This window comes from Drosophila navojoa, chromosome 5 (assembly GCF_054131105.1).
Source record: "Drosophila navojoa isolate 15081-1374.11 chromosome 5, UAZ_NAV_1.0, whole genome shotgun sequence".
In the NCBI taxonomy this organism is placed as follows: domain Eukaryota; kingdom Metazoa; phylum Arthropoda; class Insecta; order Diptera; family Drosophilidae; genus Drosophila; species Drosophila navojoa.
This window is the reverse complement of record NC_142893.1, coordinates 1,126,619-1,154,450: the sequence shown is the minus strand read 5'-3', so window position 1 is coordinate 1,154,450 and position 27,832 is coordinate 1,126,619. Positions and strand designations below refer to the sequence as shown.

Below are 27,832 nucleotides of genomic sequence, written 5' to 3'. Positions count from 1 at the left end.
ATACAATGTCTTTTACATATATAGTTTATATATTCTGTTCCATATATATATGTTTATTTATTTATTTCTTATTTTTTTGTGTTCTTAAACATTAGAAGAAAGTCTATTACAAGTATTCCATAATTGTATTTATTTTATCATATATATTTATATATCTATTAATGGACTCGTATTACGTATTATTCCAAAAATTAAACCATTTGGCTGTCATCTAAATTGTTTACTTTAGTTAATTGTGCATGTAAAACTGTACGCTTTGACTGACATTGAACTACATGCATATATACATATATGTATGTATGTATGTATGTATATTTAGTATAGTTTACTATTGCATTTCGATCTAAACCATAAGCAGGGTATACAGAGCTCTATAGCTAGATGAACTAAAACAGTGAAATTTCGGATGCTATACACAAAAACAACAACACTTAAGTTTACAACTACTAAGCTTAACATCTATATAAGATATATATAAGACATATATATAAGTATATATGTATAGTTGTATAGTTTGTATATATATATATATATATATATATATTATATATAAAGCAAAAATTATTGTGAGCCTTAAAGTTCGTGTTTTTATCTTGTTTTTTTTTTTTACATTTCATTTCGTATACTTTATGTATTTCATTAAAATTGTATTTTCATTTGTTTTGTTTTTTTTTATTTTCATATTTTTTGTTTAATAATTAATTCGTTGAGCTCTACATTTTTAAATATTTTTTATATTTTCTTGCTTAATTCAATATTTTCAAAATACATTTAGTGGGTAAATATGTTTAAATTAGCTCAAGTTTCTCTCTCGTATACATTCGTTATAGTCTTTTTAATTTTAATATATTTATTTATTTAATTTTTTATTTAAAACAAAAACACAAAAACGAAATTGTACAATTGGCTTTGAAAACTCTTTCGCTTGGCTCTCAAACTGTCGGTGTGTGGGTGCGTACAGTCGCTTCAAAAGTCGTGCGTGCCGCAATTGGAAAAACCGTAATCCGAAAAGCTTTCAAAGCTCTTCAACAAATTTCAGTAGACCGAATTGTGATGCTCGTAGTTGTTGTGTGCGGCCGCTGCGTGGTGTAAATACGAGGGTATTGCCGTTGCATTTAGTTCTGATGCGCGCCGCCGCAGCGCTGCAATGCTGTGGCCACGCCAGACATCCTCGTCGGTGGCGCCATCTGGCGACTGCATGGCCTGATGGCAGTGCGGCAGCAAATTTGAGCTATCCTGTTGCTGTTGCTGCTGCTGTTGTTGTTGCTGCTGCTGTTGCTGTTGTTGATGTTGTTGCTGTTGCTGCTGCTGTTGTTGTTGCTGTGTTGGTGTGCCCGACTGCTGTTGATGTGTGAGACTCTGTTGGTGTGCTTGCTGTTGTTGCTGCTGCTGTTGCTGCTGCTGTGGTTGGTGTGTCTGCTGCTGCTGCTGTTGGTGAAGTGGCTGTAGTGGGGGAGTACAGAGTGTTTAGTTTAACAGCGCTGTTAACTGATGTTTGGTTTGTGTCTTCGCTATTTACCATTGCCTCGTTGTTGAGTTCATTTTGATTGGGCTGCGCTGCCAGCGGCGGCGGCGGCGTCACCGACGAACAGCTGTTCATGTTGGGCGGTGTCGTGGCGCTCGGGGAGCCGCCCGGCCCACAGCTCACCCCCCCGCCCACGCCATGCTGATACATCATCGAGTCGCCTGTGCAGGTGGGAAAGAGACGAAACGCGTTCAATTAAAGACTGAAAATTGTAACACTACGGAACAAAAAACCTGTCTCCAAAAACCTAATTAGCACACCTATACGAAAACAAACAAAAATCAAAATTCAAGCAGAAGCAGAGCTAAAAATCATGCCTGCAGGCCATATCTGATAAATTAAGCGCCTGCCTGTTAATTGAGCCAGCAAATAAGTCGAAAAGGAAAAAATGCGTCAAGAGCTCTATAAATTAAACGTATGTGGCTTTTATTTACTTAACAAATTTATTTAAACAAAATGAAGAAGACGAGCAAGAAGAAGCGAGTTCAAAGAAATGAAAATTCGTGTTTTGACAATTTGTGTATAAAAAAAAAGAGATACCAAAAACAAGGAGAAAAAATGTCAAATGGAAAGTTTTTTTATTATTTTTGTATTATTCATGTGATTTTAATTAGGGGTAGAGGGTTGCACCTACCCAAAGCATTCAAGCCATAGTGCTGATAGGTGCCGGCACCCAGAGCTGAGCCCATGTTAATGCCCGAATTGAGGCCGCTGTTCAGCGAAGTCGTTTGATTCAGCTGACCAAAGCCTTGTCATCCCCATTAATATACGCACATATAAATAGCAGTTAGTTAGTCATCGAGTTAGTTAGCTAGAGCTGCGTCCACCATCCTCCTCCACTCACCTGCTGTCATGGGATTGACGCCCACGCTCCAGCGATCGCCACCGAACATCCCGGTGCCGCAGAGGCCGTCGCTCATGGCAATGTTTGTGATGTTCGCCCCGAACGGCGGCAGGCCGTGCGACGGCAGCAGAGCACCCGGCGTGCGGAAGACATTCGTGGTCTTCTTGCGCTTCTTCCACTTGGCGCGACGGTTCTGGAACCAGACCTGAAATCGAAATTTTGAGTTTGTTTAGGGTTGGATGATAGAGTAGAGACTTGAAGCAACGCCTCAAAATCTGGAGTGAAATGATGAAAAGGGAATGGACTAAGAGAGAGAGAGAGAGAGAGAGAGAGAGAGAGAGAGAGAGTTTGAGGGGCAATCAACTGAGATAGTAGAGATATTGCTAGTCTAAGATGATTTCAGATAAACTCTTTACCGAATTGCAACAGCAAAGATGTTTAATGATATATTTGTAATAAAATTTCTAGGATTTACCTAGATAAGCTTAAGTAAATATTAGTTCAACTATGCCTGCAAAAATTTATTTTTCCTTACTTCTAGATTTTCGGAAAGAAAAACTAGAGCAAACCCTTAAGTCGCTTATCAGATAACCAATATAAACAGCATATAATCATCTAACAAGCCAATATACTCCATCTAAATATAAACTAAATATAGTATATAACTAAAAAAAAGTAGAAATTTTACTCAATTCCATTTACAAGCTTTGATTCAATGCAGACGCAGCCAATTAAAGAGACGTCCAGGTGAGGTTAAAGCCTTAAGAACACGGCGCACACGTATGTAAATCTGTGTTTGTGTGTGTGCGTGTGTGTGTACATGTGTTGTCTGCTTGTTAAGCGACTTCTCTTACATGGTCTTAATCGAGATCAATTACCGTCGTGACAGTCAAAACATGTCTCGACTCGCACACACACACACACACGCACACACACACACACAGAGTCACACATGTGCATAAATTGCGTATGTAAATTCTTTATCTCCATATAGAAGAAGCAAATTATTTGGCAGCTGCCAACGCGCAGCCCCAACGCATCTTTCTGGTCAGCCGAAATGCTTTTGTCTTCCAGTCAGCTCTTGACTTGCCCCAATGGTGGAGAGGGGCTTGGGTAGGCGTCACACACATAGACAGCGGTCGAGGCCCATGTCGGATGTGTGTTTTCGAAAATTGGCATTTCCATATGCATAAGAATTAGACAGAGGCGAACGGAGGGAGGGAGGAAGGTAGGGACTGAGGAACGGAGGCGTATAGAGAGACTAGCAAAGGTAGCGCTGTCTATAGACACATGTTGAGGTTTTGACATTTACAAGCAGTTGCACACACACACACACACACACACACACACACACACACACACACACACACACACACACACACACACACACACACACACACACACACACAAATACACACATATTGAAGCTGCTAGCTGGCTTGGAAAAAGTGTTGCCTACTTTTGAGCGCAACGCGATTGCAATTTTTCCTTTTTGTCACATTTTTTTCTCGCTGTTTTGAGCGAAACAAAATTCGGTTTTTCCACTGAAGAGCTGAGTGAATGACTTGTGACATGAAAACGATTTTTCCGCCGTGTTTATATATATATATATAAATATATGTATATAAAAGACGGCGACATCATTCGCTGTTTTAGCCATCCACATCACGCGGCGGGTTGACAACTTAACTTGACTTAACCAATGCCTTGCTTTGTATGTATGTATGCATGTGTGTGTGTGTCTGTCCGCATTTATTGGTTGAAATCTTGAGCTGTCAGCGCGTCGCACTGTCGCCTGACAGTCAGCCGAAACAGGCAACAAACTAATGGCCAAGAAGAAGTACAAGCAACAAAAGGCAAAGCCAAAAAGGCAACACGGAAAAACTGTTAAGAAGAGCAGGTCGCAGCGCGAATACCCTAAGGTATATGAACAGCCGGGCAGGGGTATAACTCTTTGAGCAATGAGCATGAGCTGATATTATGAATGAGTTTGAATGGAATTGCAGCAACTGTTAGCCAAGTTGTTGACCAAGAAGCATCTCTTAAAGCTGCTGCTATTCATAATTCTCTTAGAGCTGCAGCTCACAGCTTGAATGGGAAATAGCCCAGGGGCATACTCTATATAAGCATAAGTTTTTTTTTTGTATATACATACTAATAAAAACTTTCTTTTCTTTGTTTAAGCCAAGCCGGAAGCTGGACGAAACTTGAAGCGAGGCAGGCTTGGCCTTGTCATATAAAAACGGATGTATGAGGTATCTATACAAACTGATTGATTATATTATTTGTAGCAAACCTCGTATATTAACTTTTGTATGTTACATGTACAGTAAAACATACCTAAATTGACTTTTGATTATAAAACTGAATTCTTGGGCTGAATTCTTATACTAGTCCAATAAGCAAAGCATGACTCAATGCCAAATTTAACTGGCAAAGTGTGAAAAACCCTTCGAAAAACCACCTTAACCGCTGCTAAAAAACTCAATGAATTCTTAGAAACAAGCTCTCGTATTTAATGTAATAAAATTACAACTCAGTGTTACATGCTCACTCTCCAAATGCATATAGCCCACGCTGCTCAAGGCACATCAAAGGGCAGAGCCAGAGCCAGAGCCAGAGCTACAGCCAGCTGCAACTGGAGCTGAAGAAAAATGGCAAACTTTTGTGCAAAGTAACTTTGCTTGTAACGCTGATGGTCCCCAGCGTATTTGTCATATGTCGGCCAGCAGGCAGGCAGGCAGACAGCACACAGAGCGCGAAAGCGGGAGAGAGGGAGAGAGAGGGAGAGAGAAACAGCGCGAGAGAGTGACAGAGTGAGGTCGACACACAGCGGGAGCAATCAGACAACTATTTGGACAGCAGCGCTTGGGATCGACAGACGTTTCACTAAGTATGCTCGCAATGTTCCAACAGGGATTTAACTTCAGGGCTGGGCAGGCGTTGGCTGTGACGGCGACGTTGACTGTGGCTGCGACGTCGGCAGCGACGACCTTGACTTGTTTATGCTTTTTACGTGTTTATGCGTCGCTCTATTCATTAACTTTTAATTTAATAATTTAAGACAATGTCTGACAGTCTGGCTAGCGCTCACTCGCTCGCACGCTTGCAAGCTCTCGCACGGCAGGCTCTCTCTCTTGAGCGTGCTGTGGCTATCTGTCTCGCTCTCGCTTATGCTTGGCGGTCACAATTACATTTTGTTCGCTTCTTTTATTTTGCTTGCCAAATTCGCTTTGATTTCATTCTTTTTTTTATGTTTTGCTCGCTTGCTGTATGCTTCTTCCAGTGTGCGTGAGCGTGAGCGTGTGTGTGTGTTTGTGTTTGTGTGCGTGCTCTTTAAAGGCCTAGTCATTGCATAGCTATAGTCGCGCTGGCATACCTCTTAAATTGGCATAACGTGCATGACGTGCCCCGGCACGCAAATAGGCGTTAAAATGTCGGTTAAACAAAACATTTATTTTTTATTATGCACAGCAACCCACATACACACACACACACACGCACACACACACACACATAGACGTATAGGGTGTGTATAGACTCTGCATATGCCAGCAAACGCTGTGCATGTTATCACTCTCTATGCCAATTCCAACCTTCTCGCACGCCCCGTGTCTCTGTCACTCACACTCACTCCCTGTCTCGCTCTCGCTCCCACTCGCGCTCCTTCGCTCTGTTTATTGACGCTCCTTTAGCCGCGCTAAATTTGTATTTCAACGGTAATTTTTTAAGCTTCGCCCTTATGCATAAATTATCAGACGTGGAATGTGTGTAAAAAAACATAAAGTGCAGAGGGGAACGGGGCAGATGAGCATTTGCGCTTTGACTACCAATAAATAAGAGATTTGATTTATTTGGCTTACGGAATAAAAAGTGAAACCGAAATAGAGCCATAAAGGAGCTAAGTGAATGGTCTATAATATTTGATTTGTGCATCAATAATAAAAGACTCTAGGAAATAGAGGTCAGGGCGTGAGATTGATTTATGATTGTAAATATAAATATTCACATGAAAGTAAAGGTGAGATCTTAAAATGTATTCTCATAGGAGACTTAAAGGAATTAGCTAGATATCAAATAAAATTCAAGGAAGTAGAGCTGGTAGTTAAAAGTTTAATTGACAAAGGTGAAATTAGCTAAATGTAAAACTTATTTTAAACTGAATTTCAAGAATTGTGATTCTATTGCAAATGGAATTATCAAGAAAACCTTCAGATTTCTGCTCTAAAATTGCATATAGTTTTTCTATGTGCTATTATAAAAATTTCATCAATTTCAGGAAATTTTGCATATTCAAATTTGAAGTTTATGTATAAATATCACAAAGTTTTCACTTGAATTCATATTCGAAATTCCTTAAAAAAAAGAAATAGTGCACTCCATTAGCATTTCTTGGCATATTGTATTCCAATTCGAAATGCAATTTCAGTTGGCAAAGGACTTCAATTTGTAGTCACCCCAGCTCCAGCTTCAGCCCCAGTCCAATCTTTTAGCTACCTATTCAACCACCTCCAACCAGCCAGCAAGCAAATGGAGCAGAACACAATCAAAAGCCGAAGGCAACAACAACAACAACAACAACAAGAACAACAGGAGCGAAACGAGATTTTCAAAAAAGATTTTTCTGGCCATATGCTGCAAAGCAAAAGCATTTTCATGTTTGGACTTTTAATTTTCACTTGCGACTGACAAACGGGCAAAAAAAAAAAGAAAAAAGAACGAAAGAGAAACAAAAAGACACCACCAGACAGACAAAAGGTGTGAGCACAACAACAACAACAACAGCAACAACAATGGGATGAAGAAGAAGCATTACGAAAAACTGTTGCAAATAATAAATGAGTCAAGTTCATGAAAAAGCAATTTCTTGCGGCAGGCCACAAATATTAGCACCAGCAACAACAACAACAACAACAACAGCAGCAACAGCAACAACCACACCCACATTGTGTTGATCCGGGCACACCCGAAAACGCACCCTTAGGGGGTTGCCAGAAGTCAGAAATTAAGTAGCTGCCAAATGACATGCTGCATCGCATCAGGGGGACGCTGGCAGTGAAACGAACCCAAATGGGCTAAACAAGTGATTTGCTTTGATTTTATGACTAGCGCCCTAACTGGATGACTGAGCTGGTCTCGCCTGGCCTGCTCTGACCTGGTGGTTGTTAAGGGGTCGTTGTCTAGCAGTGTCAAAGACCCAATGGTATTTTTATTATGAAAGTGAACCTGTTTATAACTCGCTCCGTATGATTGCCAGCCATTTATAATGGTAAATCCGTGTCTCAGCGCAGAGGGGGCCTCGTTATGCAACATTAATTGCGCATTATGGCTCATAAACAGCTGTCACACTATTCTAGGTGCAAATAACCGTTAGATGGCTTAGCTAGGCTGTTGATCAAGCTAGTTGCTGGTGCTTATATAGAAATCATATATTTAGAAATATGAATTGTGAGTGGCCCTAAACACAAATGAGCTTAGCCAAGATAATATATCGAGGCTGTGTGGCTTAGATGCTAGAGAGTCGGCTTTTTTTATCTGTTCTAAGGCAAGCGAGTCAAGTTAGAAATTATGCATACATTAAGAGCTGTAAATGTAACATAATTGCATTTTTGCATTAACATTTTAGCAGCCGACTGCAAAATACCTTATGGCTTAGCTATGTTAATGTTAGTAGAGCATTTTTAGCTCATTCAAACGAAGCAAAAGCTGAAACGCAAACTGCCTTAAGCAGCAGGCTCCAGGTTCAAATGCAGCTAACATTAAAAACTTATTTTTTTAAATTTTCTGCAGCTGACATTAAAAGCTTTTCTCTGCATTGGAATTTCATGGAAGTCAATGCTGTTATCATTAGCCTTTGCCAACAGAGCCTAAGTTTTGTCGGTGGCGCAGAGGTTTAGGTGTTTGCATGGGAGAATGAAGGAGGAAGATAGTAAGCAAATTGGACAGAGTTCGAACCTCACTCCAGGCAAAAAGGAAAGGGGTGAGGGAAACTATTGTTGTATTTTCTTCAGATTGTTTTTTTATTTTATCAAAATTAATAAATTCGCTTAGAAATGTCTTAGGTATAAAAAAAAGCCTGTGCTGTCTACAATGATTTGTTAGCTTTAATTACATTCTAGCCAAAGCAAACTACTTGCCATTGAAACCAGGCAATATCTGGTTTAATTTCTCTTTGTAAACTATGAAAATAATTCTTATATTGATATGGAGCGGACTCTGTTTATAGATTTGTATTGTCTGCATATGCCAGACAGACAGCGAGTGGCAAGTGCTGTACCCGCACTCTCTGTTGCACTCTCTCCATACATAGAAATGCACTTTGGCCACTTGAAAAAAAGTCAATTTCAAAAATATCAATCACAATTGAAAGCCAGAGAATCGCGTTGCCAACTATCGAAACAGCAATAACGGCAACGGCAGCAACAGCAACAACAATAGCAAAATGGTAAAATTGCAATCAAAATTCGATTAGCTGCAAAATGCAAATATTATTTATTAAGCCTGCAAATGTCATATATAGTTGGCCAGCAAAGGACAGGACAGAAATGCAAAAGTGCCCCCAGCCCAACGACGATGCTTTCTCGCTGTGTATTAATAAACATTTGATTGGCAAACAGAGCGATGCAGTGAAAGAGAGAGAGAGAGAGAGTGAGTGAGGTAGACGGAGACGAAGAGGTGGAGCGCGAGCGAGTGAGCGGGAGAGCTAGAGCTTGCAATAATATTTGGCTTGTTTTTATTGACAATTTTTGCTGGTTAAGCGAGCAGCAGTGCACGCTTGTTTGTTATTGCTGCTGTTCTTTGCTGCATAATCAAAAATCAATTGGGCACGTTATTGCATTTTCTTTGAAGCTGAATTGTTCGTCGTGGCCTGGCAACCACATGAAATAAGCACTTCAGAAGGCAGCCAGCTCCCCTCTGCCAATGGCTTCGGATGATTGTATTCTGTTGCTTTTCGGTCGCCGTTTCTCTGATTTTACTTTGAAGTCCTTTTGCCACTTGTCTTTGGCTGCGAGCAGCTTTTTATTGGATGGCCTGAGTGGTTTATGGAAATCGCTTTTCGGCCAATATCTTTTCATATAAAAATTGCGTATAAATTCATAAAGCGACTCAGTTGCTATTGGTGTTGTTGTTGCTGTTGCTGTTGTTGTTGTTGTTGTTGTTGCTGTTGCTGTTGTTGTTATTGCACACAAATGGAGTCGATTTATTTTATGTTATCCTTTAAATCCTGCTTTACGAGCCAGCGCCCAGCGACACTTGCTGCGACTTGCCACCCAACCACCCAGCCAACCGAGCCAACCCCCCAATCAGCCACCCACTCAGCCCCCCACCCAGCCGAACAGGCAGCCAAACAGCTTTGCTTCGCTTTGCTGTGCTTTGCTTTGCTTTATCCAACCCGCCTGCCTGCTGCTGCTACACTATGTCTGTCCCACTCTCTCGCACACGCTTGCCCCCCAGCACGGTCTGGTGGTTGCTCTGCCGTCCCTTTTGGCTGTGGAACTATTGGCTCAGCTGCTTAGGCTTAGACTTCGGACTCTGGACTTTTGGCGGATTTATGAAATAGTTGACCATTGGACTAGGCATTACTTGCATTACTATCGCCAGTCACTGTGTGGGTGTGGGGCGGGCGGCCGGGGTAATGCAGCGCAGTGCATATTTTGGGCTGCCTCTGGTGGGGCACACGCAATGCAACCCCCAAAAATTGTTTGGTGCATGCGCAGCTCGTGCAAAAGCTAGCGAAATTTGCTGCCCTTTTTTTGGCATTTTTTTTTCCGGATGGAAGTTGGAATGTGCGAAAGCTAGCGAAGTTTGCCGTTACTTTTTTTTTTTTGTTTCTCTGAAGAATGTAAAGGCTAGCAAAATGCTGCGATATCTAGCTTGTTTTTTGTTGGCCATTGGATATACGTTTTTACTATTTCAGGGGTAAAGGATGAACTTTTCTTGTTTTTTTATTTTTATTTTTTTCATTTATCAATGGGCCATTGCAAGCTGGCTAGCTTATCTCCTCGTCCATGGTCAGTGGGGGGCGCGCACAGTGAGGACTCGATGGTGGAGCAGCTTCGACACTTTGGGCACGCCATTTTCACACAAAACATTTCAATGAAAAGTATCAACGAAATTGCTTTCGAAATTGCTTCATATGCCATAAACAGAATGCGTGCCAGATTTTCTTTATGTGCATTTTATGCGAGACAGCGACTGGGCCACTCACCCAGCTACTCTCCCTCTCTCTCTCTGTCTATCTCTTTCGCTCTGTCTCTCTCTGACTCTTTCTAGCTGCTGTAGCATATTTTCGTTTTTGGTATTTCAATTAAAGTTTAATTAAATCGCGCTGCCATGGTTATCTAAAAGGCAAAACTGCATTTGGCTTAACTTAACTCTCATCTTTTCAGTATGTTCCCCCCTCTCTCTCTCTCTCTCTCTCTCTTCTGCTTTTTTAGTAACTGTAATTAAATTCGCATAGAGACTGAGCCACTGACTGAGCTCTCATAAATTTTGTGTCCTTCCCACCCACCTCGATTGGCCTCTGCCCCTTGCAGCGCTTCGAGTCTCGCATTAGACGGCTTAGCACATAAATTAGTTCTCTCAAACTGCTGTGGACATCATTTATCACGACTCCTGCGTGTCCTTTGCCTTGGGATCTGGGTTGACTGAAATCTCGCCTAATCGATAGAAGTTTTGGAAGAAGCTATTCGGTGAATCTATGCCTTAAGCATAAATTGTGTAGAATTACATTTTGGGCATCGATTTTCGGAGACTTATCTTATTTTATATTTTACAGATATACACTCCAAAATAAAAAACTGTCTGTATGGAATTTTCGACCTCTTTTCAGAACAAGTTTAGCAACCTTAACAACTCCTTTTATGGACCCTTTACAACTGAGGCGTCACACACAATTAACAGCTCTTAAAATATGGGGTGAGTAATTGGAATTCGATTTTTTATTTCACATATTTTTATGACTGAGTTGAATGCCTCATATCCTTTCATAAGTGTGAAATTTTGAGATGATTCATATGCAGTTTTTGGATGAGAAGAAATCGCAATGAAAGTCAATTGAAAAATGGAAGAAGAATAAAAATTATGATTTTAAGGAGAAGTTAAGGGGGAATCAACTTTATGATTTGTTTATAGATCATACTATGTGTAAATATATTTATGTTGGCTGTAAGATAAAAACATAGCAAAGTAAAGTCAAATCAAATCTTATTTTATAAAGCTTCCAAAATGGAGTAAATCCCTTTTCAGCTTCGGCATTAAAATCCTTTAAGAATTAATTTAGAACAACTCTATTTTTGAACCGTATCGTTACCTTTACTATTTCTTCTTCCTCTTCACTTTCATCGTTATCTACTTCTGCGAAAAGTTGACACGAGTGTCCTTTCAAGTTGTGACGATTCAATTTGTAGCTCGGCCAGCACAGAAACCCTTCAAACTGAGCCAACAAAATTATGAATTTAAACAATTTTTAGTGCCTGATTAGCTGGAAAACTTTGGTCCAGGTAGCGAGGCACTCGACTAAGCCACTTGATGCCGAATGTCTGAGTCTGCGTGTGTGTGTGTGTGTGTGTGCCACTTGCCCGGTGGCTGCCTCAGTTGCCAACTAGCTTTTGCTTAACTACGTGCCACGCCCCACTTTTGGCTAGTTGCCAAGGCAAATTAATCATGTGAGAAATTCATTTGATTCACAGAGAGACAGCGAGCAGGGGAAGAGAATTTGCGGCACGTGCCTCGCTGTGCTGTGCCCGCTGCAACAAATTTAATAAACAAAGCAATAAATGCAAAAGCATTCCAAACATTGCTCTGACAATGTAAAAATCATGATAAGTCAATTTTGTGTGTGACACGCTCTAGCCCACACCCAGCCCCGCCTCCACCCGCTCGCTACATTTGTCTCTTTTCCCTCGCTTTACGCGTGTGCCACATGCAGTGGCATATTGCCTGGCCACGGGTGGTGCTAAGACGCTTAGGCCTTAATGCACCACACAAATTGTTCATTTCTAGCTGTGAAACAAACAAATTAACAATTGCACCACACGCTGGGCAAACAGTCGCCGTGTAACCCACGCCTCCCCTTGACCCCTAACTCCATTAGCCTCTCTCTCTCCCTTCTTTGTGCACCTCATTCTCTTAATTTTTCAGCTATTCAGATTTGGTAATTGTTTGCTCAGAGCTGCTATCTTAAGTCACTTATTTTTGTCTACATTCTGCATTCATCGAACTAAATGCGTCACAATAAGTACAAACTTATATTTAGTACATTAATTAGTACATAGTAGTATGGGAGTATCGGTATGTAAACATTTCCTATATGAAAAGACTTTCATTTAGTACATTTGATGTATAAATGCATTTGTATTTTTAGTACACCAATTGAAATTCAATGTGTACTAAATAGTGTACTAAATATATATAGATGCTTACTCTCCTCTTCCAGCAACACAGAAGTGGTGTGTGTCCATGGTAACCATTCACTGTAGAATATATGTTATATATATGCTCTAACGGCACTTCTCCCATATTCGATTTTACTCTCCTTCTGCTAGCACATGTTAATGATCTCTTCTCGCTCTGCCTGCATATGCTGATATTAAGTGCACTCTCTCCATCTGCTTCCCGCACTCTGATTTTCTATGCTGACATTATAGTTAATGAGCACTCTTCATCTCCCTCTCACGCACACGTTCTCTGCTTACATTTAGTGAATGCCTTGCTCTGTTATTAGAGCTCACTTATTGCTTATTCAATTAGATAAGTATATTTATATATGTATATATTAAATATATTTTTGTTTTATATATAAGTCTGTGTAGTATTATTTGCTGCATAATTAAGCAGCTCATATGCCAACTATATCGCATATCCTGCTGCCTATATCCAGCCACGTCTAGCTACGTGAGCTTCATAACTTATGCAGCCAACACGCACAAACGCACACACAACCGTCACACTCACACATACACTCTCGGCTTTGGCTTGACTTGCTTTACGTGTTAAGACTCCCACATCCTTTTTTTGTGGTGTTTTGGGGCATCCTTTTAGCAAGTGGCAGTTGGGGCTGTCTTTATGCCGTCATTAGCTGCAAATCCTTGCAGATTGATTTAGGGCCAGACGTGTGTGTGAATATCAAATGTAAGCGCTCAAATTGTAGGCGTGCCACGCCTTTTTCAAGATTTTCGAATATATATAGAAAATATGTAATGCATGTGTGTGTGGGTCGTACAGTGGTATAAAAACCAGCATGCAAACTTAATTTATATGCTAATTTTATTAACATTATTATTTATTAACATTATTATTATATGCTAATTTTATTAAGCGAGGGAGAGAGAGAGAGAGCGGGGTAGAGGAAAGTAGAGGCAGAGGCTGAGTCGTGAGGCAGCTACAATAAGTCCCTGCTAATCCAAAGGGCTGACATACCATAAGCCGCAAAAGCCAAACGACAAACGAAAAATCAAACATTATAGCGTGTTAATAGCAACAGCAACAACAACAACAACGAGGAGAACAGCAGCAACCCGGCATTATTTTTGCGACCCCCCCTTTGAGCAGCAGCAGACAGGATACATTAACAGCCAGACACTGATACGCAATTATTAAAAACAATTTATCAAAGTAGAACATCCGTTAGGCGCGCGCGAAAAGAGGCACAAACAAAAAGAAGAAAGAATGATGAGGGTGTGTGTGTGTGTGTGTGTGTGTGTGTCGGCTTGGTCAGCAGCTAATTGTTAAGCCAAAGCGGACACAAGAGAGAGCGAGTAAGAGGGAGAGAGAATCATAAGAAGTCATAGTTTACTTTTTGGCACTCACTCATGTGAGAGCCAGAGAGCAAGAGGGACAACCTGCAGGAGTCAAAGCACACTGCTTGGCACTCATTGGAAATAAAACATCCGTTATTCGCAAGCAAAGAGCTAAAAATAGGCTCATGGCGAAGCAGAAATGGAAGAGAGCGAAACTAGAGGCGAAGACATTGAAACCAAAACATCCGTTAGGTCAGAAATGAAGACGAGGCCAGCAACAGCTAATTGTTTAGCTGAGAGCGCAGCAATGAGAGCGAGTGCAACAGCGAGTGAGTGGGGGGGGCAGCCATTAGAATTCAAAGGCTGAGCAAAGTTTTTGGCATTCATTGAAACCGCAAAACAATTCAATGCATAGTTTCACAGAAAGAGCAAGAGAGCAAGGCAGCAATCCAGCGTAAGCGTGAGAGTGTGCGGGCGAGCAGGAGAGGGCGAGGCACAGCAGTCTCACTGCAGGAAGCGGAAGCTTAAACACAAATTTAATGAAGCAGTAAATTCGATTGTCGCATAAACAAACAAAAGCCCGCCGCCCGCAATGCCAAAGGACATGCCGCCCAGCCAGGATAATGCCAACAGCGCCTGCCTGAAGGGAGCGGCTGCCAGCCGCAAAAGGATAATGCTCTCGGCCTCTCACTCTCCCTCTCTCTTTCACACTCTGCGTGTGTGTGTGTGTGTGTGTGGGTAAAGTTTTTGTGCTGGCTGCGGCAGTCATAAGTCGCACAAGGAGAGGAGAGCAGCGCAGAGGAGTGGAGAGACAGAGGGACAACTGGGCAGATGGGAGCACAGCGCCGTCTAAATGTGACTTTATGTGCTTTAATAAAATATAATTTTCGTGCGCTTAAATGGCGCCGAGTGCAGCCAAAATGCTCATAAAAATGAGTGAAAATTGTGAATTAAAGCGAGAGCAGAAAATAATAAAAATAAAGAATTCCGTATAAAAATGAAGAGGGAAAACATAAACAAAAGGGAATAGGGAATATCAGATGAGACGCAAGATAAGGAACAAGTTAAAGAGCATATTGAAAATTCAAAGAGGAATCTTTCTATGCGTATATGACAACCGATTAAAGACTCCTTATAACTCCATTAAAGTTAGTAAAAATGAAGTCTGATTGGATGAAATTCCCACTGCATCTAATATGAATTGTTCAGTAAATACGCTAAACTTTTCTCCTTTCGTTTATAAACTTTTGCTCTATTTAGTTACTTATATGTTTATTAATTTATTACCTCAATCTGTGCTACATTTTGATGCCCCTTCAAATATATATTGACTGCACAATTTTAAGATCCGTTTCATATATATTTGCCTGCTAATTGTTTGCTTAATAAATAAACAAAATGTTTATGAGCTAATTAGTAATACTATATAAGCGAAAACGGTTCGTAAATATCTTAGAAATTTACAATACAGTTATAAAGAGCGCATGGAATTACGTATATATTAATAGAAACTGATTGAAGCGGAGCGAATGCTAAATTTGATACAATAAATAATATATAGTATAGTAGTATATATATATTCCATTATTGTGTATATTATCTGTGTATATTATTAAATTTCGATTCCACCTCTCCCTCTCTCTCTCGCTCTCTCCTTCTAAATATCTGAAAACTTTTAAAGAAGTTGGAGGTGAAATCGCGATTTGATATGGATTTTGTCTGCGGTTGAGCGCGTGCAAAATGTCCTGTCACGCTAAACGTTCGAGTGTCAGGGGGACAGGCGGACGGATAGAGCTGCCTGTCGATGGGGCTAACTGCGAGTCAAATGTGACAGGCCAATGCCGCAGCAAAGCCGCAAAAACTTTGCCAGCAGTTAGAGAGGCTTACGGGATAGCAGTGACTGATTACTGGGGGGAGGGAGGGGGGTCAACTCACCTGGACACGCGACTCGGTTAGGCCAATACGCATGGCGATCTCCTCGCGCATGAAGATGTCCGGATAGTGGGTCTTGGAGAAGCAGCGCTCCAGCTCATTTAATTGAGCTGGTGTGAAACGTGTGCGATGTCGCTTCTGTTTGTTTTTATCCAGGTGCTGCAAAGAGACAAGCAGATGGCCAGAGCGGGGCGCACGGGGCGTGGCTTTAGTATTGTGAAAAAGCAAATCTGTGCAAATTTGCAACAACAACAAGAGCAACAACATGAGTTAAGTTCAATTGAATAATAACAGGCACTAAATTATTTCAACTACAAATTAAACGATACAAAATAAATAAAAAAACTTTTGTTTTTTTTCTTTAAATAGAGAAATAAAATCACACTTACTTTTTTTTATATTATTTATCATTGCACATAAGATATATATTTTATGTTTTATTTGATTTTTTACACACAGAATTTACACATTCGCATAGATTTTTTGAACGATTTTTTTAATTGGTTTTCGAATCGGATTTTTTTTTTTTTTTTTTTTTGAGGAAAAAAACATCGAAAAGAACATGGATTATTAAAAAATTCTTTAGCTTGTCGTGAGAGTGAGAGAGAGAGAGGGTCGGCAAGGGGAGTAGAGTGGAGGGGTGGGCATAGTAAGAGTGAGAGAGATAGGGCAACACTGCCTCCCCCTCCCCCTCGCACACGCTCTCTTTCTCTCTCGCTCTCGCTCAGCGCTTGCTCACCTGATCCTGTTGTTGCATATTGTTGTTGTTGTTGCTATTGTTGTTGTTGTTGCTATTGTTATTATTATTGTTGTTGTTGTTGTGGTTGCTTGCACCATTTAGGGCATTGCTATTATCGCACAGTCCGCCCGTCACATGCAGCCGCGCAACGCCGCCCAGACTTGCTGCTCCTCCTCCGCCGCCACCTGGTCCACTTCCACCACCAGGTCCAGCACCACCGCCACCCAAATCAGCGATATTTGGTGGCACGGGCAGTTGGCCGAAGCTGTTGACGCCCGCGTGCAGAGCTGTGATCGCTGCCTTGGGTAGATCACAATCCTTGGGGCCTATCGAGTAGAGTTGGAGGAAAAGAATTGAGGAGAGAGAGAGAGAGATTAGCTTAAAGTTAGCAAATGTTATATATAGCAATAGCAAGTGGGAGAAGTAGTTTGAAAGAGGGAGAGAGATATATAAGTTGAAGAAAGTTATAGTATGTGATACAGACAAAGAGTGAGAGAGGGAATATGAAGAGAGGGCAAAAGTGAGAGCTCGTCGGTAAAAAGTGGAGAAAATAGAAAGAGAGAGAGAAGGAGAGGAAACTTCAGTGAGAGACTAGTTAAGAGATGTTGTTGAATAATAATATTTGCATATACAATGGATTTCTTTTTTGGTTAAGAGCTGGAATATTTAAAATGGATCTATAACTGAGGAGCAATAACTCAACAAACACTTTAAATGGAAATCTTTGAACTAATAGAAGTCTTTAAGCTCTTTTCGCTGATTTCACAGATGCTCACAATTTCATATCTTGTATAAGTTCTCATTATTATTATCATCATAATTTATAGTGTTTAACAATTACTATTTAATTGATCTGGAACTGAACTGAACTGAAAGTCTGTCCACTGTCCAATCTGTGTTTCGCATCTGTCTTAAGCAGTATTCCCAGCAAACAATTCTAGATTTTTAGAAAACAAACTTTACATAAATATTGACAAAAAAGAAACAGCTGAAACTTTCTTCCCTCTGCTTAAATCAATTTCTGAGTCTTAGATGCGAAATAGAATTTGATTAAATTTAAATACTGTTGCGGCATTCAGCCGAATTATAAATGCAAAGGGCGGAAACGGAGGCGGAACACTCACAATTGGCGCTCACTGTCGAAGGCGAAATGCCGACGCGATTCTCTGTTTGTTTTTCCGTTCGAGTTTTTGACACCGAATGCGCAATTTTTGTATGTTTTATGTGATTTATTTGTTATTTATTAATTTGTATTTTATTTACGTGTTGTTCTCGCGTTTTTCTCACTGATTTCTGTTGCCGTCGCGCCGCGCGAGTTGAGCTCGATTCCGACTTGTTTTAGAGCTGAGCGCGAACTGTTTTGGCCCGCTCGAATCGAATTCAATTTTTCAACAACCTGTCATTCAAAACGCAGGAGAAAAGAAAAAAAAAACGATGCCAAAAACAGCAGCAGCAGCAGCAGCAGCAGAGGCAGCAGCGGCAGCTCAGAGAGGTGCGAGACACACACACACACACACACACACACTCAGATAGACATTGGCTAGCAGAGGCTGTGCGCTTAACCCCTTTGAACAACAATTTTTACCTTTTTGGCTACGTAACGCGTTGTCTGTCTACTCTTATATTTTTTTGGGAAATATCACAATATATATAGAGGAGGTATATATATAAAAGAAAACACGAAATCATAGGCAAATACAAATACAAAAAAAGAGAAGAAGAAGAAGCAGAAGTCGATGCTTGTGCTGAGATCTGTAACTGAAGCTGAGTTCAGCGTCTGGAATTTTTTAACATGTATGTGCGAGGCGCTGCCTGTGAGAGAGTTGTACGTGTATGAGACATGCATGTGTGTGTATGTGTGTGTGTGTGTGTGTGTTCAACTCTTGCGCTGCTGCTGCTGCTGCTACAAGTCAAACATTTACTCATCGCCAGTTGATGCGAACTCTCGTCTATGGCTTTTGCCTTTTTGGGCACGACTCTTGGACAAGAGATGCTGTCATGGATATTTCGTTCATAATCATTATGCACAGCGGTAGGGTATACACAGAGAGTGTATACATGTGTGTGAGTGTGTGTGTGAAGGGCACTGTGTGGGTGTTTGTGCAAGTTCTGTTGAAAGCGAAAAGTATTGGAAATCGCATAAGGTCTGAGGGAATGTACATACATATGTATATATGTATGTAATATGTAGTAGTACATACTCTTTCTAGCAGCTTATTGCAATTTTTCATAAGGTAGAGTATATAAGGTGTAGGTGGGGTCTGTAGTGCAGCTGATGTGCTGTGCATAGGCGTGAGAAACTTGATGATACAGAATATCCCATATTAATGATGAGGTATACATATGTGTAGAGTATATAATCTACTTGAATGGAGAGATCTGTGTGCACTTTCTCTTGCAAGTGAAATGTGAGGCCATATGTGAAGCATAAATGAACACTCTATACGCTATGCAGGGTGTAGAGCATACCTTATATGTGAGCCCAAGTCTGTCTATAGGGTATATAGCTAGTCGACAATCAAACCTAAGTTTCCCTACCATGAATGAGAGACTATATAGAGTAAATAACCATCTTCTGTGTGGGCGACTGTACTTTGTGAAGCCAATGCAAAGTGTTTAGTAAAGGGTATATCAGCACACTATATACTGGACATACCCTAGCTCAATCCCTTAAAGTAGTAGCCGTCTATAGAGTAATGCAAGCGATTGCTGAATATCTACACCCTACACCCTTTACTCGATACCCTTTCTAGTCGCTTACTCCATTTGCCGACTTTGATCTTTGGCCGCTTCCCGCGCAGCATCTGAATGATTTTTATTGTTTTCGAAATGGACTTGTTAAAATTTCGGCAACTTCACAAGGTTCGATTCGAGTAGCCGCTGCAGCAGCAACAGGTGAACAGGTGAGGCGGTGCCTCACAAACTGGAAATGCCAATGGAAAGAGGCATTGGAAGCTGGAAGCTGGCGACTGTTGGCTAACTAGCTGGCATTTAGTAGCTGCTGCTACGAGTGCTGCGACAGTCTCACAGCTCATAAAACGAGGAACGAGTGCAGCGCCGCATGAAGCAGAGGTGTTTACGGTATAAAGTAAGTGACTAGCAGATACCCTGGAAATGCTTAAAATGTGCATACCTATATAGTATATATAATACATATGGGCAACTTTATAGGGTTGCCAGATGGGCTCGTCGCATAAGTTTAGATTTGGGGATATGGTTGGATAGTGTCAATGCCATGATCTAAGCAATACTAGAGCATATCGTGTCTAATCTGACTAGATTTAAATTTGTATCTCTTCTTTTCATATCTACTGTACTTTGATATTCCTTTTGCATTGGCAGTCGGCATTTACTTACATATATTTTCTCATTGATTCCAAGCTGTTTCACCTTCGCCTGAGTTGGCAGAGAATGAATGAGATTGAGATATTGTTATAGTCCAAACAAACCAAGATCTGCATTGTTATATACCAATATATGCATGAATGCCTAAACAAGACGCTTGCAATAGCTTTTGCAGTCCTTGAGCTTGCCCAGTTTCCAAGGAGGAAGTAAAGCCTGAGCTGAATCTGAGCTGGCTGCAGCCTTCAATTATTTTCTAAGCATTCACGCGTGAATTGAGTATTTTTTGAGGCTGATACTTTGTTGCTAAACTTGATCATATTGTTGTTGTATGTCAAACATAGCCCATATAAATATTTTCCTTCAGCTAAAAGTGGACAGAGAGTAGACTGGAATATCTCCGAATGCTAGACTTGGAGAATTTATCAAGTTAGAGCAGCTCTTACATGTTGTTTCTCTACATCTCCCACAAGCATTTGCTCAAAGTGTAGTATACCCTGTAAACGCCCTGAAAAAGGCATAAAGAGCGGGAAAGTTGTTGTTGTTGTTGTAATGTTTCTTGTTTGTTGTTGCTGTCGTCTCTGATGGACTTAGACTAAAGCCAGTTGAAGTAGTAGTAGTTGTTGTTGTTGTTGCTGTTGCTGTTGCTGTCTTGTTGCTGCTCAGTCGCTTTTAAAGCGTTGGCAGCCAAGTGCTAATTTTTACACATACACCCAGCGCAGCTACTGTTCATTAGCGATTTTTTGACGCGCCCGATATGCTCACGACATGACGCAGATAACACACACACAAGCCAGCACACGCAACAAACACACACACACACACACACACACATGCACTCATGTAGAGACAGCTTTGTCTGTCTGCAGCTTGCAACATTGTAGATTTGTCAAATATTGAATAAAAATATTGAAAAAAGAGGCAGCAAAGCAAAGGCAGAGCATATGGGGAGGGACATAAATGACGACCCAATGCTCGCTCAAGAAGAGGAAGAGATACATTACAATATTATAGTCAACAATATAGAATTTAAATGGGAAATTTCTAGGCAGGCGAGTAATATTACTAGAAAATCCATATACTCGCCTTGGTTGCTTAGCTCTCAATGTGGGCGTGCGATAGAACGAGCTAAAGTAGAGTCCAAGCTAACTCAAACACTCTTCCACACACACACACACACAAGCACAAGAAGAGACGAACGAACGAATAGCTAGAGAGGTACTCACAAAAATTCTTATACAACAAAACTCATGTACTCTTCTTATTCAATGCGTGGATGAGTATAATGATAAGGAAAGACGGTTGACTGAGTGGCAGCAGCTGAGAAAGCGAATTACTCTCATTATGCACTGAGCAAGTCTAAGGATAAGAATGAATAAGAAGAACGCTAAATATACTCTCTATATTCATTAGGTAAAAGAGTGTGATGATGAAAAGGGCACACCCCACACACAGCAATACAATCTACATATATCAAACAGAAACCAATATACTCTCTATATTCACTATGTGAAAGAGTAGGTTCGATAAGAAGAGAACAGCTCACATACCTAGCAATACACGCAACATATATACCAATATACTCCCCATATTCAGCAACACAATCTCACACTGAGGGCAGCTCGCACATATTTCAAACCAATATACTCTCTTTGGCAGCCCAGCCGGACGGGCAACGCAGCTTCCGTGCTGCTGGGCTCTTATTGACCATTGCAGCAGCAATTTTTACAGTTAAAACGCCGTTGGCCAACTGTCAAATGCAACTGTAACAGGGCCAGAGTGGAAGAATTTGGTAGCCGCTGCAGAGCCAGAGCCAGAGCCAGAGCCAGAGCCGGAGTCGAGCTCTGGCCGTAGCTCTCTGCCTTGCGGCTCTGTGAGTCAGTCGTGTTTAGTAAATTTAAGGCGCGTTGTTTAGGTGCGATCTCTGGCCAAACAGTTTACGCTCGACTGCGGCCGCAACTTTGGCTCGGACTAGGCAAAACTGAGGAGGAAGAGGAAGAAGTGCGACTTTTAGCATTCATGTGTGCAGCTTCCTTCAGCGCAGAGTTCGAGTTCGAGTTCGAGTTTGAATTTGAGTTTGAGCTGGACGTCGCTCGGCCCGCAGCTCTGTCAAAATCGCGCCAATTCCTGAAATCTCACTCGCTCTTGTCCAGCTTCGGGTCTCTCGCAGTCCAAAAACTTTTTACTGTTGTGGCACACAAATGCGAAAAGCAAAGCAAATCGCAAACTGCAAACTGCAAACTGCTGCAGCTACTGCACTGCACCGCCGACTGCATTGGCCTGCGACTGCAACTGTAAATCTGCGTGAGCCCGAGACACTTGGCTGGCCAAATGTTTGCCCAGTCTACAGAATCTGCATTTCTTCCAGTAGCAATCGATGAGCTAACAGCTAACAGCCAACAGCCAACAGTGAACAGCTAACATGGGAATGTTGATTATGTTAACATTTTTTAGTTATGAATCTAAATGAATCACAATTAGGGATGGGAGATTCGAAAATAATGGGAGTAGAGCAAACACTTGTCCCATTCCTTTTGCTTATCTATTCAATACAACAATTGTTCCATTACGCTTATCTAAGTCTAGTTTCAATTGTCTTCTATACGGCCTATCTATCCATCAGTCCTTCAGTCAACTAAGCAGTCGATCAATCTATTGCTACATCATTTACGTCCTCCATCAACTATTTTGATAGTCTCAGCCAATTCAAGAGACAGAGAAAGTAAATCAATCTAGGGAATCTTCTCGGCATTTCAATCAAGTCTGTCTGTCTGTCTTTTTCTCAGCCTACATATTTGACAATATTTTGGCTTCTTTTCTCCCTCTCTATTCATTGATACCATATCAGAGTCTCTTTCTCTCTCTCTCCCTCTCTCCCTCTCTCTCTCTCTCTCTCTCTCTCTCTCTCTCTCTCTCTCTCTCTCTCTCTCTCTCTCTCTATGTCACACTCACGATATTCATTTATATCTTTTCATGTGCTTATGTTTCATTCTTTGTACTTATGTTTCTTTCTCTGTCTCTGTATACAAAAAAGAATGTATGTTTATGATTTCTTTCTTTCTCTCTGTTTCTCTCTCTCTCTCTCTCTCTCTCTCTCTCTCTCTTTCCCGCTTGCTTCTCCATTGTCTATCTATATTTTCTTCATCCTTCATTCATTTTGATCTCCTTATAATTTCATATATACATATATCTATCTCTTTTTCATAGCATAAATGTAACTCTCTCCTATTTCTCTCTCTTTTTCTATATTTATTCTGATTCCTTTTATCCCAATTTCCAGTATATTCCGGCGCAGCTCTCTTCTGCTCTTTCCTCGTCGTCTCCCTTTCATATTCATTATAATATCACTATCTTTCACTCTATTTCTCCCTCTCCCTCTCTCCCTCTCTCTCTCTTTCTATGGAATCAATCATTGATGTAAAAGTCTCTAATTGTCTAATGTGAAATCGCATTGCTGTGACATTAGTTGAATGCGCTGTAAACGCAATATAAAGGTGCACGAATGCATGTATATGTGTGAGTGTGTGTGTGTGTGTGCGTGTGTGTGTGCATGGGCAGTGGGGCGGCCATTTTGGCTGGGCGTTGAAAACCGCACAAAGCGATTAATTAATTAAAATTGGCAAACATGAATTTATCGCGCAAGCAATTTGCACAATCAGTTTAGCGGCTGCTGCAGCTGCAGTTGCAGTTGCAGTTGCAGTGGCTGCTGCGGCGGCCGTTGCAGTTGTTGCACTAAATGCAAATATCTGCCGCAAAATATATGGCAGCCAGGACTAGCAAGGACTATGGCATTCAGAACGTCAGCTACAAACGCACTGTGCATAATTATTGAAATTTGGAAATTGTGCGGTTCGCCGGGCGCTTGCACGAGTGGGAGAGAGAGAGAGAGCGAGAGCGATAGAGGGCGGGGTAGCGTTAGGTAGGCCAGAGAAACCGCAGCAACAGTTGCAGCAGCCACAAAACATTTCGATACAAATTTGAAGCCTGGCACAAAGCGAAGCTGTGGGCGTGGACATGGCTGGGGGCGAGGGCAGCTCGATGAGGGCAACGCGAATTCACATATTTCAACAGGCGACCGCAAAAATGCCAACGCACAAGCCGGCATAGTTGACTGCGCGTGGGCGTGGCTAGCTGGCAGGCAGGCAGGCAGAAAAATTACAAATGCAATCGTGAAATTAATTTAATTAAGCCCAGGGCATGCAAAAAGTTGCGTCACAATGAGCGAGCGAGATTCGCGTTGGAGTCGAAATGTTTTGTCGAAACGATTTAAAGTTTTTTTTCTTGTTGTTGTTGTTGTCGTTCTTGTTTTATTTTGGTCCAAAATGGGGAACATTTAGATGTCGCTCGCGCGCGCTCCTTGCTTTTCGCATGCAAATTGTGCTTAATTGAGCAAGCCTGGGGCCAGCGCACCTCGCCCTCTCCCCTCTCTCTATCTCCCTCTCGCTCAACTCAACTGGCAACTGGCTGTGGCCCACGCTGCGTATACGTAATATGCAAATTGTTGTCGCGCGTCTGTTGCTTTCGCCAAGCTGTTGTTGTAGTTGACAGTTTATTGTTGTTGTTGTTGTTGCTGCTGTTGTTGAGCTTATGAAATTTATTAGTTTTGTGCAGAAAACATCTGCAGTCGGCAAAGGATTTCACTTGTCCCAAAAAAAAGGAGCAACCAAAAACCACAACTGAAGGATTTTTCGCTTTGGCTGACAAAATATTATTGAAATTTATAGCGGAGCGAAGCGCGTAGTGTTAAAGCGCTTGCAATTGAAGCACTGGGTATGTAGGGCTAGTGCATACTCTAGTTGGTCATGCGCGAGATATATGCACATATGTATATGTAGAGTGCAGTTTGAATGAGGCGTATCAAATCAAGTTCAGATAACTCTAAAGATCTATACATATATTAGTGACTATGATAGGTGTGGTCTCTCGAGCATGTCGTAAGTCGAAAATGCTTCCATAGTATTGCAGCTGAAGATACAAAATTAACGTATCTTGCTGCAGAAATACGTTTGATATAAATCAAGGAAGACTTAAGTAAGAAGACTTAATACTCAGATGGACCTCCAACGAGCGTACTTTCTATAAAGTGTTTCTATGTAAAGACTGCCTTATTTTGTAAAGATTTTAAATAAATATTATTGTCCTATGATATATTTTGAAAAATATGAATATTATATATATTTTATATTAATTATATTTAAATTTATATATGTATGCAAAATTCTGGATTTTTTTTTAGCTAAGACGAGTTTTTATTGTTTGCTTTGCTATGCAGTATTTTAATAGATTTTCTGTTCCTGATTTATTTATTTTTTATATTCTAGGCAAATAAACTCTGCTTTATTTTAAAGCCAATGGAAGTTAGTTTACATAGAAAAATATTTTCAAAACAAATTTTCGCTTTAAGAAATATTTTAAAAATATTTATAGTGCTTTTCATTAAGATTAAAGGAATATTTTCATTAAAGCTTATATATTTATTAAAAAAATATTTGTCCACTATCAAAAGAATTTCTACCAAAGACATATTTTTACCAGATTCGCTTGCGAAGCCATAAATATTTAACTATTTATTGAAAACAACTATTTATTAAATACCAATATTTGCAGTAATTTACAACTCTTACACAAATTATTTACATGGAACATGATTCTCTTTGTCGGAAGCAATGAAACAGTTGTGAAAAAAAAGTGCAAAAGCATAAATTGCGCATACGCCGCGTTAGCCGCACAGCAGAGCAATTTGCTCATATTGCATGGTAATAAATTAATAAAAGTAATTAATTACGGAAAGGCGAAAGGCGAAAAATATATTCAATAAAAGCGCGCCACATAATTCATTCGAGTGCAGCAGCAGCAGCAGCAGCGGCGGCAGCAAAAGTTGCAGCAAGTTGCATTTGCAGCTATAAAATTTGATTGCCGAAATTGAAAGTGCTTGAAAAATTGATCAACAATGCGGTTTGGAAAAAATTGCCATAGATATATGAGTGGTGCATAAATATAAACTGATAATTATGTATGTTTGGGGAGAAGCATGTAAGAGGGCAATTATGCCAATTAACAGGTGTGTGCGTGTGTGTGTGTGTGCACACCTGCTTTACAGCTAATCATAATAATAAAGAATTTAGTTAAATACAACTTAATTATTGCTAAATGCAAGCGCCAGCTATAGCCTCGCTCGGACATATCAATTATAGGCCATTTAGCAGTAGATATTGCTCTCGGAGACTCTGTGAATCGGAAGTAAGGTGCACACACACACAAACGCACACACACAGACACACACGCACACTCACAGTATGTTCAAAAAATTAGTTTAATTATGGCCAATCGAAGCGAGTTTAATGCATTTATTATTATATATTAGCAACTATCTTGTATATAGTTCTCTCTCTCTCTTTCTCTCTTTCTCTTATATTTACTTTGCACTTACCCAGCACATTGGCCCCAAGATTGTTCAGCATGCTTGCCGAAAAGTTGCGTATGGATAGCGTCGACAGTTTGTCGCTTTTTCTCCTCTCTCTGTGCTTACTTAATTCTTATTGAAATTCAATTAAATTGAATCGCAGCTGTTGGGGCAGACTCCAATGGGATGTCTGCTCGTATACTTCGTCTATCACAGTGTAGTAAATTTCATGTGCAACTCGTTTACATTTCAATCATTTGATGAATGGCGGAGCTGAAACGGGAGAAAGACGATTGAAATGTTGGAAATCTAGACAGAGAAGAAATCGATGTATACATTCCAAATGTCTACTCTCACTCTCTACTCTTATAGCAAATAAATGATAATTAAAAGAATGGGCCATACAGAGAGCAGAGAAGCTAAAATCTGGAAAGGGCTAATTATGTAGTTGAAGAGAACTTTACTTAGTAAAGAACTTGAACATTATGTCTAACGTAAATTTAGAGAATGCAGGAAAAGTAGAAGGAGATGTAATCGCTCCTCCTTTATAGGCCTTTTAAATCGGTTTAGCTTTAACGAATCAATGAAATAATAAGCTAAAATATTTATATAAAAGTAATATTTGAATGAAAAACTCGCATATATAAAGCATAATATAATCTACTCATATTATAAGTAATATTTGAATGTAAAACTAGAAAGGTCTTTCAAATAGTTAAACATTTTACACTGATGCCTTATTCTCTATCTCAGCTACGCGCAAGATATATATAATATATTATAATACAAGATCTCTTTGCGAAATAAAATAAAAAACATTTGCAGCTGCTTAAATTTGATTGTAAGAAGTTTTAGGAAACTAAAACAAGAAATTGAAGCTTCCTTAGTGCCACTTACGGCTACTTATTAAATACACAAAACTCAATTTAAGTCTCTACCGCAAAACCAACAATAGATCTTCTCTCATTCTGTTTCAGGCGACAAATCAAAACAAATCTAATTTGCAGCTGCTCAAATAGTTGATTGGAAATTCAGGCAAGTCTTAGCTTTCGTCACTCACCTGGCGACCCCGTTGCCTTTCTGTGTGGCCAAAGTCTGGACTCGTATGTAGAGCAGGCCAGCAGCAGCAGCGGCAGCAGGAGCAGGAACAGCTATGGCCGTAGCCAAAAGTTAACCGACTTCGGGGTCAAAGTTCAGGCCAAAGGCAAGACGTTCAAATTGCCATAGTAAAATTAATTAAATGCCTTTGACCATAAAAACAAAAATGAATGCCAAAAGAAATTAAAACGAAGTCACTTGGCCGGAA

General features: G+C 40.5%; 2 protein-coding genes and 1 long non-coding RNA gene across 3 annotated transcripts in view; 2 read left to right on the top strand and 1 right to left on the bottom strand.

Moving 5' to 3' along the window:
- Window positions 1–27,832, top strand: part of CAH14 (Carbonic anhydrase 14) — an 82,157-nt gene that overhangs the window by 29,692 nt on the left and 24,633 nt on the right. The window lies entirely within an intron of this gene.
- otp (orthopedia homeobox) lies at window positions 833–26,789 on the bottom strand. The gene is made up of 7 exons (XM_018105809.3): window positions 26,554–26,789; window positions 16,782–17,107; window positions 16,046–16,201; window positions 2,370–2,574; window positions 2,160–2,273; window positions 1,520–1,686; window positions 833–1,443 (listed from the first exon to the last, which is right to left on the bottom strand). The coding sequence occupies exons 1-7, from the start codon at window positions 26,582–26,584 to the stop codon at window positions 1,036–1,038; spliced, it is 1,407 nt and encodes a 468-aa protein (XP_017961298.1). The 5' UTR covers window positions 26,585–26,789; the 3' UTR covers window positions 833–1,035.
- On the top strand, window positions 11,178–27,832 carry LOC149090940 (uncharacterized). The gene is made up of 2 exons (XR_016196909.1): window positions 11,178–11,288; window positions 27,504–27,832. It is a non-coding gene; the product is annotated as an uncharacterized LOC149090940 (long non-coding RNA).

Bases quoted from the DNA above. Each gene is read 5' to 3' on its own strand.
- otp (XM_018105809.3), bottom strand. From the start codon at position 26,584: ATGCTGAACAATCTTGGGGCCAATGTGCTGG. The intron at 2,575-16,045 runs GTGAGTTGACCC...TTTCGATTTCAG, and splicing joins TAACCGAGTCGCGTGTCCAG to GTCTGGTTCCAGAACCGTCG. The intron at 1,444-1,519 runs GTAAATAGCGAA...CCCCCACTACAG, and splicing joins AACTCAACAACGAGGCAATG to CCACTTCACCAACAGCAGCA.